Source organism: Rhinolophus sinicus, linkage group LG01 (assembly GCF_036562045.2).
Source record: "Rhinolophus sinicus isolate RSC01 linkage group LG01, ASM3656204v1, whole genome shotgun sequence".
Lineage (NCBI taxonomy): Eukaryota > Metazoa > Chordata > Mammalia > Chiroptera > Rhinolophidae > Rhinolophus > Rhinolophus sinicus.
Window position 1 is genome coordinate 50388700 of NC_133751.1, and position 16855 is coordinate 50405554.

The 16855-nt window shown below is 48.5% G+C and overlaps 1 protein-coding gene across 5 annotated transcripts in view; it reads right to left on the bottom strand.

The window, feature by feature from the left end:
* MASP1 (MBL associated serine protease 1) overlaps positions 1-16855 on the bottom strand; it is a 70744-nt gene that overhangs the window by 25314 nt on the left and 28575 nt on the right. For 4 of the 5 annotated variants that reach the window (XM_019752100.2, XM_074329233.1, XM_019752099.2 and 1 more), the window contains 4 exons: positions 14922-15118; positions 13117-13264; positions 11594-11712; positions 10524-10602 (listed from right to left, as the gene is read on the bottom strand). In XM_019752100.2, the coding sequence (XP_019607659.2) occupies positions 10524-10602; positions 11594-11712; positions 13117-13264; positions 14922-15118 (543 nt within the window). Of the gene's footprint in view, positions 1-246; positions 2508-10523; positions 10603-11593; positions 11713-13116; positions 13265-14921; positions 15119-16855 lie in introns of those variants that run through there. The other variant, XM_019752103.2, reaches the window with a different exon arrangement.

Here is a 16855-nt window from a genome sequence, read left to right on the forward strand (position 1 = left end):
TGAGCAACGAGTTGTCTAACTTAAAATATAGCTAACTCCAAGGCCCTCCGGGATGGAGCTGAGGGTGAAGGATGGGAGTAAATGCAGGGCCCTCCTACCCATGAGGAAGGAAAAGCCAGGAGAACTGGTTAATGTTTTATCCTGGCCTTCAACCCCTGGACATACCATTTCCATTTGTTTTGATCACCCAAAGTAGACACACTCTTCACCTCTGTGAGGAAAGCATGTGAAGGTTAGCACTAGGACAACAAGAGGTGATAATATTTATTCTTTAAAGCTATCATCAGTTTTTCATGTATTTTCCTGCTGAGTCTCAAAACAGACGTTTCTTCCTTTTTTAGGAAATGCATTGATACCTGGATCTTGGAATTACTCTCGTCTCCCTTAACTTTGGTCTAGGAGTCCATTTTGCCTAAGGCAGCCTCAAGACCTGATACCAAGTTTCAGGTGGAGGGATTCCAGGGTTGGTCTTAGACGTGGCTAGATGGTCAGGAACTGAGAGCCTGTTATGTGGCCAAAAATGGCGGGAAGAGATGTTTCTGGATAGAGGGCCTGCTTTCACATTACTCCAGAGAATTAACTTTGCCCACTGATGAAGCTGGTCCTACAACCATATAGAAGAGGTGATACATAGTGGAAAATAAAGGTCACTTCAGCTTAGGTAGAGTGTGCAGGGAAGGGGTATACTTTCTTCCCAAGTCTACAGTGGCAAGCAAAGAACATGTCTCTCTGTGGCCTAGAGACAACTTCCCTTTTTGAGGGGCCTTGAGCAGCTGCCTGGCACAAAGATGCTATATCCAGACCCTGCTTCCTTAGCTAGTCTATCTTTTTTGCTATAGGAAAAGTGTCATCCTTTTCTCTAAAGCTCCCTGTGCCCATTTTCATGCTCTGGAATCAAAGTGCCCTTCTCTTTCCTGTTCCCTTGGCTTCCCTTTCTCATTATTCTCTAGAACAGGATGTACTACCCCATATCCCATATCCACTGTCACCTCTTGCTGCCTTTATTTTCCTTCAGACACATCTTTCTTGACCTGCTGTCTTGAATATGCTTTGCCACAATCCAGGGGCTTCCTAGAGAACTCACAGTTGGCTCACTCTGGTGCTCAGGCCCTAGGGATGGCCTGCCCTCCCCCCCAGCTTCGTCTCCGTCCTTCCCCTCATTGCACTTATGCTCCAGCATCACAGACCCTTTACTGTGCCTCTCTCTCGCCTGCAGTTTTCCCCACAGGGGAAACCCTGTGTGTCTATGCTTTCGCCATTCTTGAGACTTTGATCAAATCTTGCTTCTTCTTGAAAGCCTTTTCTCGTTCTCCTAATCAGATTGGGCTGCTTCCCTTTATTTATTGATCTCTCTCTGATGTATGCATCTCATGTTGCTTGGTATTGCAATTATTTGGATCCTCCTCAACCCTCTGCCTGAATTGTGATTCCCTCTATCACACTGAGCACACTATCTGTTATACTTTGTGGGCTTAAAAGTGGTGATTCAACTGAGGCTTGTATTTAGTGACCATCCCATGTTCTATCTCAGGGGCTCTCCTGCCCTAGGATGGCACCACAGTCCCCAGACTATTCCCTGTCTACCCTTGCAGTATTCTGTCCTCCTCAACAGGCCATTTCATCACCAAACAGACTGAGGAGTCATAATGCAACGCGGTGGTTCTCTGATGTGTGTACCCAGATTTTGTTCAGGCTGAAACAGATTCCCAGCATGCTGGCTGCCACACCACAGCCCTTTCTTTACTACTCTTCCTGGCCCTGTGATGTACCATGGCACCAGGGCTGAGGAACACTGCTTTCAAGTGTGATACCTATCTTTTGAAAAACTTTAATCAGTGAATTTTCAGTAATGCAAAACTTGTAAGCCCTAGAGGAAAGAATGTCTGACGACAGAATCTCAGCCCTGTGTTAGGTAAAAGTGGAAGGGAAACTTGGGGGCATGAAGATATATCTAGATTCCCTAAAAATCCATGCTATACGAGTTATCCTTAGTTTTACCTACTCATGGTTGTTAAGAAAGTAGCAACAGGTAAAAACATTAAAGTCATAAAGTCATAGGCATGCTGGCCTATGTAAACTTGGAGTGTAGAGTGGATTAGAAGCCAGGACCCACTTTGACCTGGTCAACCCTGTGTCTGTAGGACCAAAGTTATTTTTCCTTTGAGAAGAATACAGTTCATTTAGAGATACTAAAAAAATCTCTCATTGTCTCATCCTTATTTTCCAGAGTAACGTCTGAGTAATGGCTGAACCCTCAAAAGGAGAACTGCTCTCATACACAACAGGAGTTTCAACTGCTTGAGACTGTGTTGCCTTGTTCAGCGTCCATTCTAATCCGCACTGAAATGGGCAATGGAGTGTTGGCAGGGTGGGGAGGGGTGGAGTAGCTCTGGGCCCCCGGGGTCTTGTGAGTGATCCATTCTTGGATGTCTGCCTTGTGTGGGGTCCTGCCATTCACTCTGTCACTTGCTCTGACTCGAGTTCGCTCTCCACATCCATTTCGGTTTCTGCCACCATGGTGAAGATCAAAGAGGGATCAGGGCGTACAGAGAAAGGAAGCAGAGAGAGGAAGGAAGAGAAAAAGAAGAGAAAGAGAAAAATTAGCAAGCAAAGCAGAAACAGTTCACGCAGGAAATACAGAAATCACTCCACCAGAATTGATTAAGAACGCACAGTTTAGGTACAGCCAGTGTGAAGGACAGTTTGGGGTTTTCAGAATTTGTACAGTCATAAATTCTGGCTCATGAGGAGTACAACATTCTTCCCCTGGAGCAAGCTTTGTATTCGTCTGGCCCAAACCCTCATTTGACAGATGGCGTTCAGAGTGGAACAGGACTTGTCCTGGATCATTACAGCAAGATGGAGGGACAGGACAATAAGCCTTAATTTCTACTTCCTGTTCCAGTGAAAGTTTACTCACAGCACACATGAGCTTCCTGTCTGTTCCCAACCCCTTTCCCCACAAATCCCTGGGGACTCTCAACTTCTCAGTTTTATTCATCTTTACATCTCCCCTAGCTCACATGTCTGGGACAGAGTTGCTCAATAAATACCTACTTAGTGAAAGAACAGAGAGGCTCAATGTGTCTGAACAGGGATTTCTAACCGCCCTGATCTAGGCTGTGCTGGGACAACCAGATCATATTAGGGAGAAAAAAAATATATTCTTCTTTTCTTTGGTACAAAATGACAGGCATTTTTTGTATATGAAATATACGTCACAGAAAAGGATACCATCAAATATAGTGGTACTTTATCAATGCTTCTGTTACAATAAAAAGTGTGTGTGTTTCATCAGGGAAAAAAAACTATTATTAAAGTTTCCTCCTTTCCAAAAGGATGAATGAGAGAAGCCAAACCTCCTCCTGGTCACGGGACTGGGTGAGGGGAAGAAATTAGCTTTTACCTACTCCTGGTGCTCCACAGGTGTGATATGTATATTAACACGGCTAGTGCTCAGAACAACCAAGAATGCGGAACTGAGGCCAAAAGACTCTTGAGTAAAAGGCTTAGGGACTCTCAACTGGGAGAGTCTGGATTTGAATCGAGAACTTCCTGATTCCAAAGCCACATTGTGTCCTCTACATCCCACATCCTTTTTTACCTCCTCCTTTCAAATGCTCCTTTGCTTTGTGTAGAACTCAGGGACAGCACTGCGCATGAGCCACACGTTGCAGGAGGTGGCAGATGTGTCTGCCAGCATTTGAGTTCCTGCATGTCTGGACCTTGTCTTTTCCATCTGAATTCCCTATAGACCTCTGCACAGACATCCAGTAAATGTTTGTTGAAACTGTTTGTTGAAGCCATAAAATGTCCCCCCTTTATCCACATTGGGCTCTGGCTCTGGCCACATCATCATATAAAAAAGCAAAATTAAAAACAAACACACTCTGCTCCAAAGTTCTGCTTGGGATTTGCTTCAAGGGAGCCCCACCCTGACAGGGTCCTCTTGGGGCGGTGGGAATGGATCTGCCTGCCCACTGGACCCAGTCATTTAGGAGAAGGGAAGAGGACACCATTCCAAAGTTTATATGATGTCATGAACTAGGGGTGGGCAGGACTATCTCTAATTCTTGACATCTCACCTCTCCATTTAAAAGCAAACCCTCCTTCGTTCCCTCCCTCTCTCCTTTTCCTTCCCTTTCTGTCACCATGCCTCTGTCATCACTGTTACCACAGATGAGTTTCCTAAAATCGTGGTGGTCCTTATAAGTTTTGCATTGAAATCACCTGGGTAGGGGGAGAGGGGTGGTAACTGGCAATTTGTAATTTTACAAAGCTCACTAAGTGATTTATATGGACCACATTATTTAGAACCACCAGGATATATTTTAGAATATTAAAGCTAGTCCAAACTCCTAATTTTACAATTAAGAAGAAGACTCCTGTCCATGGTCACAGGGTAGGTGTCGTGCGGGGAGGCCTGCGGGGTCTCTGCTCCCGCTCCCCATACAAGAACGCAGGATATGGTGAGGCCAAAAAGGAACACCCACGGAGCCATAGGTAGGGGAGTCATACCACTACGGTCTCACTGGAGGCTGGGTTCACTGGACGTGCGACCTGCTGTCCGTTTTGTCTGCAACCCACCGACAACTCTCTTTCACTCTCCTCCACTCTCCCCCTTCTCCTCTAGCGTAGCCACAGCAGTTATATTAGTGGCCAATGGCTCACTGGTTACAGCTGACGGCCAATCAGCCACAGCTGATGGCCATCTACTACCCGAGCCAGCACTCCACGTGAGGCCGAGAGCCTGTAAACTACTTTCTGGGGCTCTGCCCCACACTCCACCTACAGGTTCTCGCCGTCCCTGTGTCATATTAGCCTACTGACACCTATTAGTCTTAGGAACCAACAATGGCAAATCCTTCCATCTGGGAGGATACATGCCAGCTTCTTGTCCTGGGAAAGGAGGGTTGCTGCCACTGGCACCTTTCCCGGTTTGTGGTACCAAACCTTTATGGCAGTGCTTGGGGTCCCTTGCATAGTTTCAACATGTAACAGAACAGGGGACCCCATAATAGGCCATAGTGAGAGCACATAGTTTAAAATCATCCCGGTATCGGGACCTCTGTATACTACAGTCACTTGAGGTGGCCACTCAGCCACCACCCCTGGCGCCACTTGCAAATCATGAGTCAAACCCCCCCATGGGGCTATCAGACCCAACCACCGACAGTGGGGGCTTTTGACCTGCCAGGGCCAAGTCCATTGCTGCCGCCTGCTTTCAAGCATGTGGGTGCTGGCAGCCCATTTCTGCCGTAGCCTGGCTTTAACAGAGTCTCACTGGTGGTAACTTGTAATTGAATGGGAGCGGCCGTTCGATGTAGCAGAGCTTCTACTGGCGCGGCCCTCCCTTCCGTGGTCTCTCATTCAGGACTCTCAGGACGTCCCATAGACGCGAGGCCCAGTCACGCATCGTGGGAGGGTGTTTTGACACCGGAGACCTTGCTTCAAAAGACCATTATAACGTTCAATCATGCCAGCTGCTTGTGGATTGTGGGTGTGAAACAACCATTGCACGTCCATCCTGGCAGCCCAGCGCTGCACTTCTTGCCCGTAAATGGGTACCCTGTCACTTTCAATGACTTGGGGCGCCCATAGGCACAGGTAAGGGCGACCACTGTATGCCGCTGATCCGCAGCCGGACAGGGCCAAGCAAACATCAACCCCGTAGCAGTGTCCACTGCTGTAAATGCATATATCGCATTGCGGGCCTTAGGCAGGGGTCCAATGTAATCCACTTGCCAGCGAGTGAGGGCACCCTCCCTCGTGTAATCTGCTGTGTCTCCCAGGGAGCCTCCGCCTTTGGGGGCTGTCCTGGGCACAGACGGCACAGTCATAGCAGGCATCTGCTATCTCCTGCCATTTCAAAGGCAGGCCCCAGCGTCTGCTCACCTGCCACATGGTTCGGCTTCCAGCGTGCTGTAATTTCCTATGCAGCCAATGGGCCACATCAGTGGCAGGAGCTAACCATCTGCTAGGGCGTCTGCTTCATCATTACCTGGGGACACTAAGGGGAGTGACCTGTGACATGCATTAAGGTCACCTCCTTTCTCTGCCCTAGGTCCCAGAGGTCCTGCCACATGGCTTGACCCCACAGTGGACGGTGTCCCACCAACCAGTTTTGGTGTTTCCATGTAGGCAGCCACAGCGTTAGGCCCCGGAACACCGCCCAGCTGTCAGTGCAAATAACTAGGGGCCCAGGCTCGTGGCTGACCACCATCCACACAGCCCGTAATTCAGCCCACTGGCTACTCTGGCCCGTCCCAGTGTCAAACCAAATGGTGTCTGTTTTGGGCTGCACACCAATAGCCGCAAACAGCTGCAGCCCTCGGCTAGAACCATCGGTAAACCAGGCATCCTCAGGTACTGGGGACTGTCCTTCTTTGTAGGGCGAGGGCTCCAAGTCCTCCCCTCTAGGCAGAGCACTTGGCTCAGCCTGGGCTACAAGCTCCACAGGCCCCAGGACCTGTTGTAGCTCTGTGCTCAAAGGGCTTGAACTAAGGGTGCTACGTTGCTCCAAGTAGGCACCCCACTTGGCGAGGGTGGTGGTCTGTGCCATTTTGGGTCCCTGGGTCCACGGACCCACCCCTGGACAGGATACGTTGTTCTAACCAACACGCTTCCTGTGATGGCTTCTGTGGCCACTAGGGCTGCATACACAGCAGCCAGCTGTTTCTCTATTAGAGAGTAGCGGACCTCCGCTCCTTTCCATAATTGGGACCAAAATCCCACTGGCAACCGGAGACGCTCCTGCCGTTGCCAGAGGCCCCATCCATACCCCTCTTGGGTTACATGAACATCAAGTTCAAATGGGCGGGGTCCACTACTTGCAGAGCCTGTGCCTGCTGCACTGCCCGTTTGTGGCAATGAAGGCTTGCTCTATAGCCTCTGTCCAATCCCATGAGGCCCCTTTTTATCATATTGTACAAGGGCCTTGCCATTTGTGCTAAATGGGGTACAAACTCCCACCAATATCCTAGCAGACCCAAATACGCCTGCAGTTGGGCAGACTTGGTCGGCCGGGCAAAGGCTTGTATTTTGTCAATGATTGCCTCAGGTATAACCTTTGTCTTACCCGACCACACAACACCCAAAAACTTGACGGATAAGCCAGGGCCTTGGACCTTTTCCTCATTCACCGCCCAGCCGTGACTTCAGGTGGCGGAGAAGAGAGGGAGCTGCTTGCTCTAAATCAGAAAGAGAATCTGAGGTTAACAGAATGTCATCAACATAATGAAACAAGGCCACAGAGGATGGGTGATCCCACTGTGCCAAATCCTGGGCCACAAGCCCGTGGCAGATATCAAGTATCCTTGCGGAAGGACTTGAAAAGTCCACTGACGCCCATCCCACGTAAAAGCAAACTGCTCTTGACACTCGGGTGCAATGTCAATGGAGAAAAAAGCATTGGCCAAGTCCACTACATAGTGATATGTCCCCAGGCGGACAATCAGACGATCCATTAAATCATGAATTGAAGGCACTGCAGAGTGCAAGGGTGGCGTCACCTTATTTAACTCCCTATAGTCCACAGTCATTCGCCAGGTCCCATCTGGCTTCTTGACAGGCCATACTGGGGAGTTAAAGGGACTGTGCGTTGGCCTCACAATATGTGCCTTCCCCAATTCCAATATTGTACGACCAATCTCCTCCTGCCCTCCTGGCAGGCGGTACTGTTGCACTGTAACCACGCGCCAGGGCTGTGGCAACGCTTGAGGAGGGTGGTGAGCATGCCCGCGTGTCACTGCTTTCACCACCCGGATCCGGAGACGGAACTCTCCTACCGACGTCTGTAAGCTGAGGCCATGTAGCACGTCCACCCCTAGAATATACTCCGGGACGGGGGAGACATAAACCTTGTAGGTACGAGGGGGAAGCCTTCCTATACCCAGTGGTAAGGAAACGGCTTTCACAGTCACAGTTTTTCCCCCGTAGCCATCAATGCAGATTGCTGGTCCAGGGAACAGTTCTGGGTTCCCATAAACGAGACTGCAGTCAGCACCAGTGTCAACTAGAGCCAAAACCCTCTGTACATTCGAAGGGGACCAATGTATGGACAGTTCCACGTGGGGCCTCCGGTCCCTGCTCGTCCCCTCTGACCGGGTACCTTGGCCCCACCCCTAATCAAGCTGCAAGGAGTCGGCCTCAAGCGGCGGCATGAAGTCCTGAAGGGACACGGGTCGCGCTTTCCCAGACTCCTCCTTTATGCTTCTCCGGAATTGTTGTTGGACGCAACTGTTTCCAAAGTTCAAGCAGGAGTGCATTGGGTTGCTGGTCTATTTTTTCCTGATCAACCCCTGCTGCCACGAGATCACGCCACATCTGTGCGTGTTACTCTCTGAGGCCCGACCTCGCCTTTACCTTTGGTGTGGGCTTCCAGGTCTCAACTGTGCGGACCTCCTGTCTTAACTTCCTTCGCCTCCGGCTTTCAACATCCCCTAGGGTGGCCATGGCAGTTGTAACTTCATGGATCCGTCGCCCTACATACGGTGTAAGAATAGCAACCAAGGATCCAAAAGCACTCGTAGGTGCAGTGTCCAAAACCAGATCTCTCATGCTGGCAGTAAAAAGCTCGTCATCTGGGCCCTGCATGTTGAGGTTAAAAATAGCATGTCTCATACCCATTTCACGGATTATTTGCGTAAGTTCTGTATATGACTGCCACTGACTCACAGTGTCTGGCAGCTCGCCAACCTGTTCCCATACGGTGCGTACCGCAGCCGTGAGCCACGCCATTAGAGAATGGTTGCCCTGGTTGTTGGCCAACCTATGGCAGTTTTGTAACCTTTGTCGGGACGGATGCACTGTCACGAAGGCTAGCTTTTCCATCTCGCCTGGGGAGCAGAGAATGCTGTCTGCTCCCTCATCCCATAAACGTAACAGCCAAGCCGAGACTGGCTCTCCAGGGCGCTGTCTGTACCGCCTCCCCAGCTCCTGCAACTCAGTGGGAGTGTATGGGGTGTAGGTAGTGAACTCAGTCACAGCTGGGTTGCCGGCAGCAACGCCCCCGGGGCCCAAAGGTTGCTCATGCTTTACCTTGTGCTTCATGATGGGCCGGGCTTGGGGTTGGGAGGTACATTTTCTCCACTTGCTTCCTCTGCCTCAGAGTCTCCACCTTGGGGCCCCTGTTCTAACAGGCGGACCCGGGCTTCCAGCGCCAACCGGGACACCTGGTCAGGCACCTGGGCCCTTTCATTAAGCACATTTTCCGTGTTGAGACTCAAAGCCGTGAGGAACATCCAGCCCCCGGCTGTAGCCTTCTCCTCCTCCGGCAACTGCTCAGCCAGAGCCTGCAGGGCCCTCTCCACGCTGGCTGGAGAGCCCCATCTCCTCCCACCCCTCCTTGGGGGTCCAACTCTTGAGAACAGTGGCCAACACCATATACTGTGTGGGGCCATACATCCTCCTGCCCAGAGTCAGACGCCATTCCTACCTGGTCGGAATCTTGCTCACCGTGGCAGGTGTCTGAGTGGGTGGAAAAGGAGGACACCGCCTTCTATGCCCAAGAAGGTGGTGTGCCAGCTGGAGGCCTGGGCTCCACCATGCTTTGGTAGGTTTTGGCCTGCACCGCTGCTTTGAGCTTTAAACTGCTCCAGTACATTCTTTCAGCCGACACCATACCCTGCTCGCGCCATTTGTCGGGAGGCCGGTCTCTGCTCCCGCCCATACAAGAACGCAGGATATGGTGAGGCCAAAAGGAACACCCACGGAGCCATAGGTAGGGGAGTCATACCACTACGGTCTCACTGGAGGCTGGGTTCACTGGACGTGCGACCTGCTGTCCGTTTTGTCTGCAACCCACCGACAACTCTCTTTCACTCTCCTCCACTCTCCTCCGCTCTCCTCCGTAGCCGCAGCAGTTATATTAGTGGCCAACGGCTCAATGGCTACAGCTGACGGCCAATCAGCCACAGCTGATGGCCATCTACTACCCGAGCCAGCACCCCTCCACGTGAGGCCGAGAGCCTGTAAACTTCTTTCTGGGGCTCTGCCCCCACAGTAGGTTAGGAGCAGAGCCAAAGCAAGAACTCTGGGTCCCAAGAGCCATGCAGAACTGTGTTCCCTGCTTCTCACATGTCCACTGTGCTGACCCCACAGCCCGAGCCGTCCCAGAAAACTTAGTGGATATGGCTGATGGCCACGTAGAGACTGGCAAGGTCACTCAGCTCTGGGCACTGGGACCAAAATAGTTTCCTGAATTAGCAATTACCAGAGCTACTTTCAAACCTGAAGACACGCTATTTCTTTAGCAAGTTTGGCAACCTTTCTGCAGGCAGAGGTAAAATTAGTATTTAGAAAGTAAACTGGGACTCACAAGAAGTTTCTTTTGGAATCCTAATGTCTTATTGCTGAAAGAAACAATAGTCATTTTATCCAACCCTCATGTGTCTGTTGAATTCCTGCCTCCATTCTTGTTAAAGTGCATCTGCCGCGCTGTCACCCTCGTGTGGGCTCTGCTTGGATCCCACCTGCGCTGGGGAGCTCATTATCTTTATAATTAACCAATCTTGTTTTCTTACTTTTACAGGTGGGTATCTTGTTACTCCATGTCCCATCCTTCAGACATTCGATCTGAAATGTGTCCATCTCAGCATCATCCTAGGAAGAAACATGAAGAAGGTGTGGGAGAAGGAAGAGGGATGGGGTTGGTGGCTGTTTCCCAGTAAAACCAGCTCAAACTCCAAACCTGAATGTTCTTGACTGAGATTTTCCAGCCATGGGCCTCCAAGAGCAAGCTTGAAGATAAGGGCAAGACAGATGCTGAATTCATACTCCCTGGTCATACTCTGGAGAGAGGCAAGGGCCAGGTATAGAAAGGGGTGTGGACAACAGTCTCTGAAGGGAAACCTGCATCCTAGATTCATTTTTCACTGCAGGGGCTCTCAAACCTGAGTGAGCATCAGCATCCGGGCTTTTGCATACACTGCTGGGCCCCATCCCCAGAGTTTCTGATTCAGTGGGTCTGGCCTGGGAACCAAGCCTTTGCATATCCCACAAGTGAGGTGATGCTGCGGTGGGGACCCCACTTAGATAACCATCTCTTGAGAGTAGCAGTCCTCTAGCTTGGTTCATATCAGAATCATCTGGGCAACATAACAGAAAAAGCTATCCCTGGGCCTCACCCCAGAGATTCTGCTTTAATTGGTCTCAGGTGGGGACTGGGAGGTGATTTTGGTTTTTAAATTGAGGTGACTCCTAGGGGAACCACTGTTTCAGGATGGGAGAGTGAGCAGTGCCTGTGTGCCACCTCTAAATCTCTGCTTTCTATCCCAGTTTCCTCCAACAATCCTGATGAACTTCGTAGGGTTGTTTGTCCTGACTGTAGGGCTGAATAGATCTAGATTTTTTGAAATTCAAATGAGCCAATGGTCTGATAAAAGACTTTTGTGCCAGTTCCAGAAGTGAGAGTCTGGGACACATGCTTTGAGTTTTTAGAAGACTGGAATTTCTGGAGCATTTTGAAGGTTTATGGGGAAGCTGGGAAATACTGTGGTGGGACCATGACAAGCTCTGGAAACCCATCTGCCCCGGGAGCCCTGGAGAACGTCTGTGGTCTGGTGGCTCCCACTTCCCAGGCTGGACCCTGTACCTTTAGCACTTTGTAGCCAGTGTCACAGCTGATGAGCACCTGGTCTTTGAAGAAATACTTGGCTTGCAAGGGCTCGATTTTCCCGTGGACAGGAGGCTGTAGCCCTGGGCATTCATTCCCTGGTGGGGAGCAGTGAAGGAACAGCAGGTAAGAAAACAAGGAAAGTCTGGCAGCGAGAGGCCAGTCCCTAGAACACAAGGCCTGAAGGGGGTGAAAGAACCACAGGATTGGGTCTGAGGGCCCTGGATCTACTAAGTCCTGAAGAAGACTTACTCTGGATCCTTGAGCAAGTCACTTTCCAGCTTGGACCTCGATTTCCTCATTTGTAAAATGAGGTGGTTGGCCATGTGGTTTCATCAAAACCCAGGGTTGGAAAATACATTAAATACCATTGGATGAAACCCTTGTCTGATATATATATATATATATATACACACACACACATATATATAATATATATATACATTTATGTTATATATATATATATATTTATTTTTTTTACAACATCTTCCATAGTGGACATCAAACATCTGTTTACATTCCTGTTTCTATTTGCATTCCATTACAATGACAGGGAGCTCAATACCGCCCAAACCTATGCCTTTTATGTTGGACTCATCTGAATAAAGGTACAGTGTTTTCCTAGTCAATTGAAAGTTATACCATTTCCATTTTACTCATTGGGTGTAGTTTGCCCTCTTGGGGGAAGTCAGGATGACTCCAATCGCTCTTTTTTTTTCATCTTTTCAAGACCATTCCTCTAAGTGTTACACTGTGATCACATGCCTCTGAGCGCTCTTCAAATGGCTAACTCAGGCTGGTCTGGGCCGATCCTTGACATTTTTTCCTGGACAAACTCTCCTTTGTTAATACTCTCATCACTTCCCTCCCAAAACTGGGCATTGAATTGGATAATGCAGGCCAGGATATTGGAGCCTACGAGCCGGCTTAGCCATTGTGGCCAGCGGTGGCCCTGTCGCTGATGCCTACTGCCTTCTTCCTCAAGTTACTGCAGACCCCTTGGGTTAAATGACTCTGTCAGGCTTTGGGCTGGGACTCGCTGCTTTGGGGCACTGGGCAGAGGTCTGTGGGCTTCGTCAGTCTAGGGGGAACACAATGAAGCAAACTGCCAGAATGAAATATTTTGACCTACAGGCCACACCAAAATTCACCTCAGTCCTGGACAGGGCTAGAGATGAAGGGTCCTCTCCAGGCCCAAAGAATCACAGTGTGAAGGGATGCAGTACAGGAAATGCATATTTTTTAAAATCTCCCCATTTGATTCCAAAGTACAGCAAGGTTTGAAAACTATGTCTAGTCCAAACACACCATCACTGCTGCCCTTCATCACAATTTATAGATGGGAAACTTAGTCAGAAAGAGAACGCACCTCAGTCCCAAGCTACTCAGTGTCTCATAACCCGAGAGGAGTCCCAGGCCTACATCCCCTCATCCCTCGGCCACTGCTCCATGAAAGTTGAGCATGGTAACAAAGTGTGACCCAGGAGGGGAGAGGCTGTTACCTGTCGCACTGTATGAGAGCCTCCAGCCCCGGTTCTCGCCTGAGTTGTCACTGCGAAACAGGATCTGGATGCTATGGGTCTGTGTATTGATGGGTTCTGGGGCTTTCTCTCCACAGAAGGGTCCCAAAAGTTTTGGACCAGCTTTAATCTGTGAGGGGCAAGATGGAGAAAATGAGGGTGGCATCAGAGCAGTGGTGGCTGCTGCAGGGACCACCTTAATACTGCACCCGGGGTTTTCTGGGAGCCTCCGTATGAACCCATAGTATTGACTCACGTTTCTAGTGGGCATTACCATTCACCAAATGGTTCCATCTCCACTCTCCAATTTACAATTTACAATGGCCCTAGATATGGACAAGGCAGGCTAATGATCGTCTGCTCAAAGATGAACATATTATGACTCAGACAGGGGCAGAGCCCCGTCCATGCACACAGGGTTGAAAAGGCCTCTGCTCTGAAAGACAGTGCAGTCTAATGGGGTGAGTCTAATAATGAATAATCAAATAATTATAGGCTGTGGTAAGGGTTATAGAAAATAATCAGGATGACATACATACATAATATCAATATATACTATACATTTATAATTTATATAGTAAAATCTACGTAACCTATATAATTTGTCATTAATATGATAGATAATAACTTTAAATAGGTAGTTAGGGAAGGCCTCTGTGAGGAGGTGACATTGGATTTGAGAAATGTAGGATGAATAGGAGCTTGTCATTGGAGGAGGAGGAAAGAATACTTTCCAGGCAGAGAAAACAACATGTAGGGGGGGAGTGGTAGACGAGGGTAAAGGGGATCAAATATATGGTGATGGAAGGAGAACTGACTCTGGGTGGTGAATACACAATGGGATTTATAGATGATGTAATACAGAATTGTACACCTGAAGTGTATGCAACTTTACTAACAATCGTCACCCCAATAAACTTTAATTTAAAAAAAACCCAAAAAACAGAAAACAACATATGTAAAGGTCAAGGCCAAAGGTGAGAAAGAGTCTGGAATGTATTAAGAACAGGAAGGAAGCCAGTGTGGCTGGAACAGAAGGAGTGACATGTCATAAGGTTGGAAAGGCAGGCAAGGGCCATATCATGTTGAAGAATTTAGGCTTATTTTCAAGTGCAACCTTGATCTAATCTGATTTTATAATGATCAGCCTGGATGCTATGGGAGAATAGACTGTGTAGGGCAAGGGCAGAAGCAAGAAAAACAGCTGGGAAGCTTTGCAGTTGGCCAGGAGATAATGGAGTTTGGACTAAGATAGAGGAAATGGGATGGAAAGAAGGGAATAGGCACTATTAGCTGATCCAGATTTCCCAATTCCCAGTCCTGGATCCTTGCTCTGCCTTTAACTCTTCCTTCCATCTCTGAGGACCAGGAGTTCTTAACTCTCATTTGGTGACTTCTACAATCCTGGGTGATATTTTCATTTTGTCACTCTTACTGTGGAAAGGGGGAAAAAGCAAAGCCCTGAGAGGTTAAGCTTCTGGGAAGCTATGTGTGGTAGGCAGAATTCTACGATGGTCCCACACGACCTTCACCTCTGGCGTTACTTCATGATGATGTTATGTTACGTGGCAAAGGGATTTTGCAGGTGGCCAGGAGGCTAGTTTTAGATCAGGGAAGATCCCTAGACTTGATCTTAAGGTAGCAGATGTTATTTTAAATAATTACTTTTGGGGAAGCACACTCCTTGACCCCCTATCCTGGGAGAAGGTAAAAGTCAAGAATATCAGTGTTCCCAACCCAGCAGTATTTTCCAGCATCCCCAGGGCAAAGGTCTATTGTAGGCTTACCTTGATGTAGTCATAGGGGCATGGCACCTCTGGGTGGTCTTCAATGTCAAAAATGTCCTCAAATTGCAGGCTGATCACGAAACCCTCCTCCAGTTCGATCACATAGAAGCATTCAGAGCTCTTAGGATACGGGTTGGGAAAGTCGGGGCTGGTGATCACACCAGTCCTCTGGGTAAAGAGGTTGTCATGGCACTCCACTGTGGGAAACATACCAAAGCAGAGTGACATACCACACCATGGCCACAGCAACTCCTTTCTTAACTTTACTGTACGATTTCCCAGTAGTCCCAAGTGACAAGCAGGAAAAGAATCAGTATCCCCGTTTCACAAATGGGGACATTAAAGTTCAATGAGGGGAAGTGATTTTTTTCAAGCCACACACACAGCAATTTTCAGAGTCAAGACTCAAAGGCAGTTAATGTGATACACCTTCTCATCAGATTCTCTGACATTGGTGGGGGGCAGGAGGAGGTTTTAGATGGGAAGCTTTGAAGATAAAGTGGTTGTAGGGGGCTGTATGGTCCTCTTTGGTTCTGCTCTCCCCCCAGCCCAGCACTCCATTAGGTCTGCTCAAAGCCTGCCTTGATCCCTCATCGAACAGAGGACATTCACACACACCCTCACTCTCTGGCCCCTGGCCTCGCTCTGTTTCAATACATGCTGCTGACCACTACTTACCATTATATAATATAATATATTCATTTGTGGATTTTCTTGCCCCTAATCAAGTGCAAGTCTCCTGACCTCAGGGATTCTGGTTTGTCCCTGTTATACTTGCTTCACCAAGGACCCAGGATCCTGGGATCATGGCCATGGTTTAGCCCTGCTGAGGCCCCTTTGTTGACCACTGAACCTTTGTCCTTGGGCTGACCCTTCCTAGATCTGGGGTATCAATCCTTTCTAAGGCTTTGTTCATCCAGCTTGTTTGCAAATGAGAAAACTGGCCCAGTAAAGGGGGTGTGACTAACTTGAAGTCCCACCGCTCTAAGCTCCAGAATAAAAGTTTAGACTGAGGTCACTTGAGTCCCCATCTTTCATTTTCTACCCTAACTACTCTCGTGGGGATGATAGTGTCCCAAAGGGGGCTAAAAATTCATTCTTGGTTGGGGGAAAGTCTTACTCTTTTATGCGTGATACACAGATAGACATGTAATGTGTGTATATATATATACACATAGTGTATCTGTGGTATTAAAATTAAAATTTCATGGGTTAGGGCAACTAGAAAGATAATATTTTTAAAAGGCTCCTGGAGGGAAAGATGAAAATGAAAAAGAGATCAAGAAACTTTGCTCATCCTTAGCCTCCCCTGTACTCAGCATAGAGTGGATACTCAATAAATACTCAGTGGACACCACAGAAAATATAATCCTCTTCAAGAAAACTCCTGTATGTGCCTGCTTTCTACTGATGGGTCATATGAGGATTTTATTCCAAAGCAAATAGAAGTTTGTGCAGGAGAAAGGAAAAGAATTCTTGTTTCCAGCCTTGCTCTCCTCCAGTGGTCTCTCACTTAGCTTCCAAGCGAGCTTTCTAAAACACATATCCTTACCTGTAGTCACACTAATCTACTGGTAATTTCCCAAACATTCCAAATTGTACCCTGTCTCAGAAGGTTCATGGAAGCTGTTCTCTCTGCCTGGAATGCTCTCCTCTTCCTTATTCTTTCATCTCCGTCAGGGTCACCATCTCTGGGAAGTGTTTGCCTACTTCCTAGGCAGACTCAGGTCTAATCGTGCTGTGGCCACACTTCTTGTGCAGCATTTACTACATTTCACCATTTGCCTGTGTGGCTGTTACATGCTAGCCAGGACAGTCCTCATGGAGAGTGGCTGAACCCCGCTGTTTCTCCACCCCTGCCCAGGCCAGAGATTAGGAGAGAACAGGCACATTGATGATAAATGAAAACAGAGATAGCAAGAATGAGATGGTTT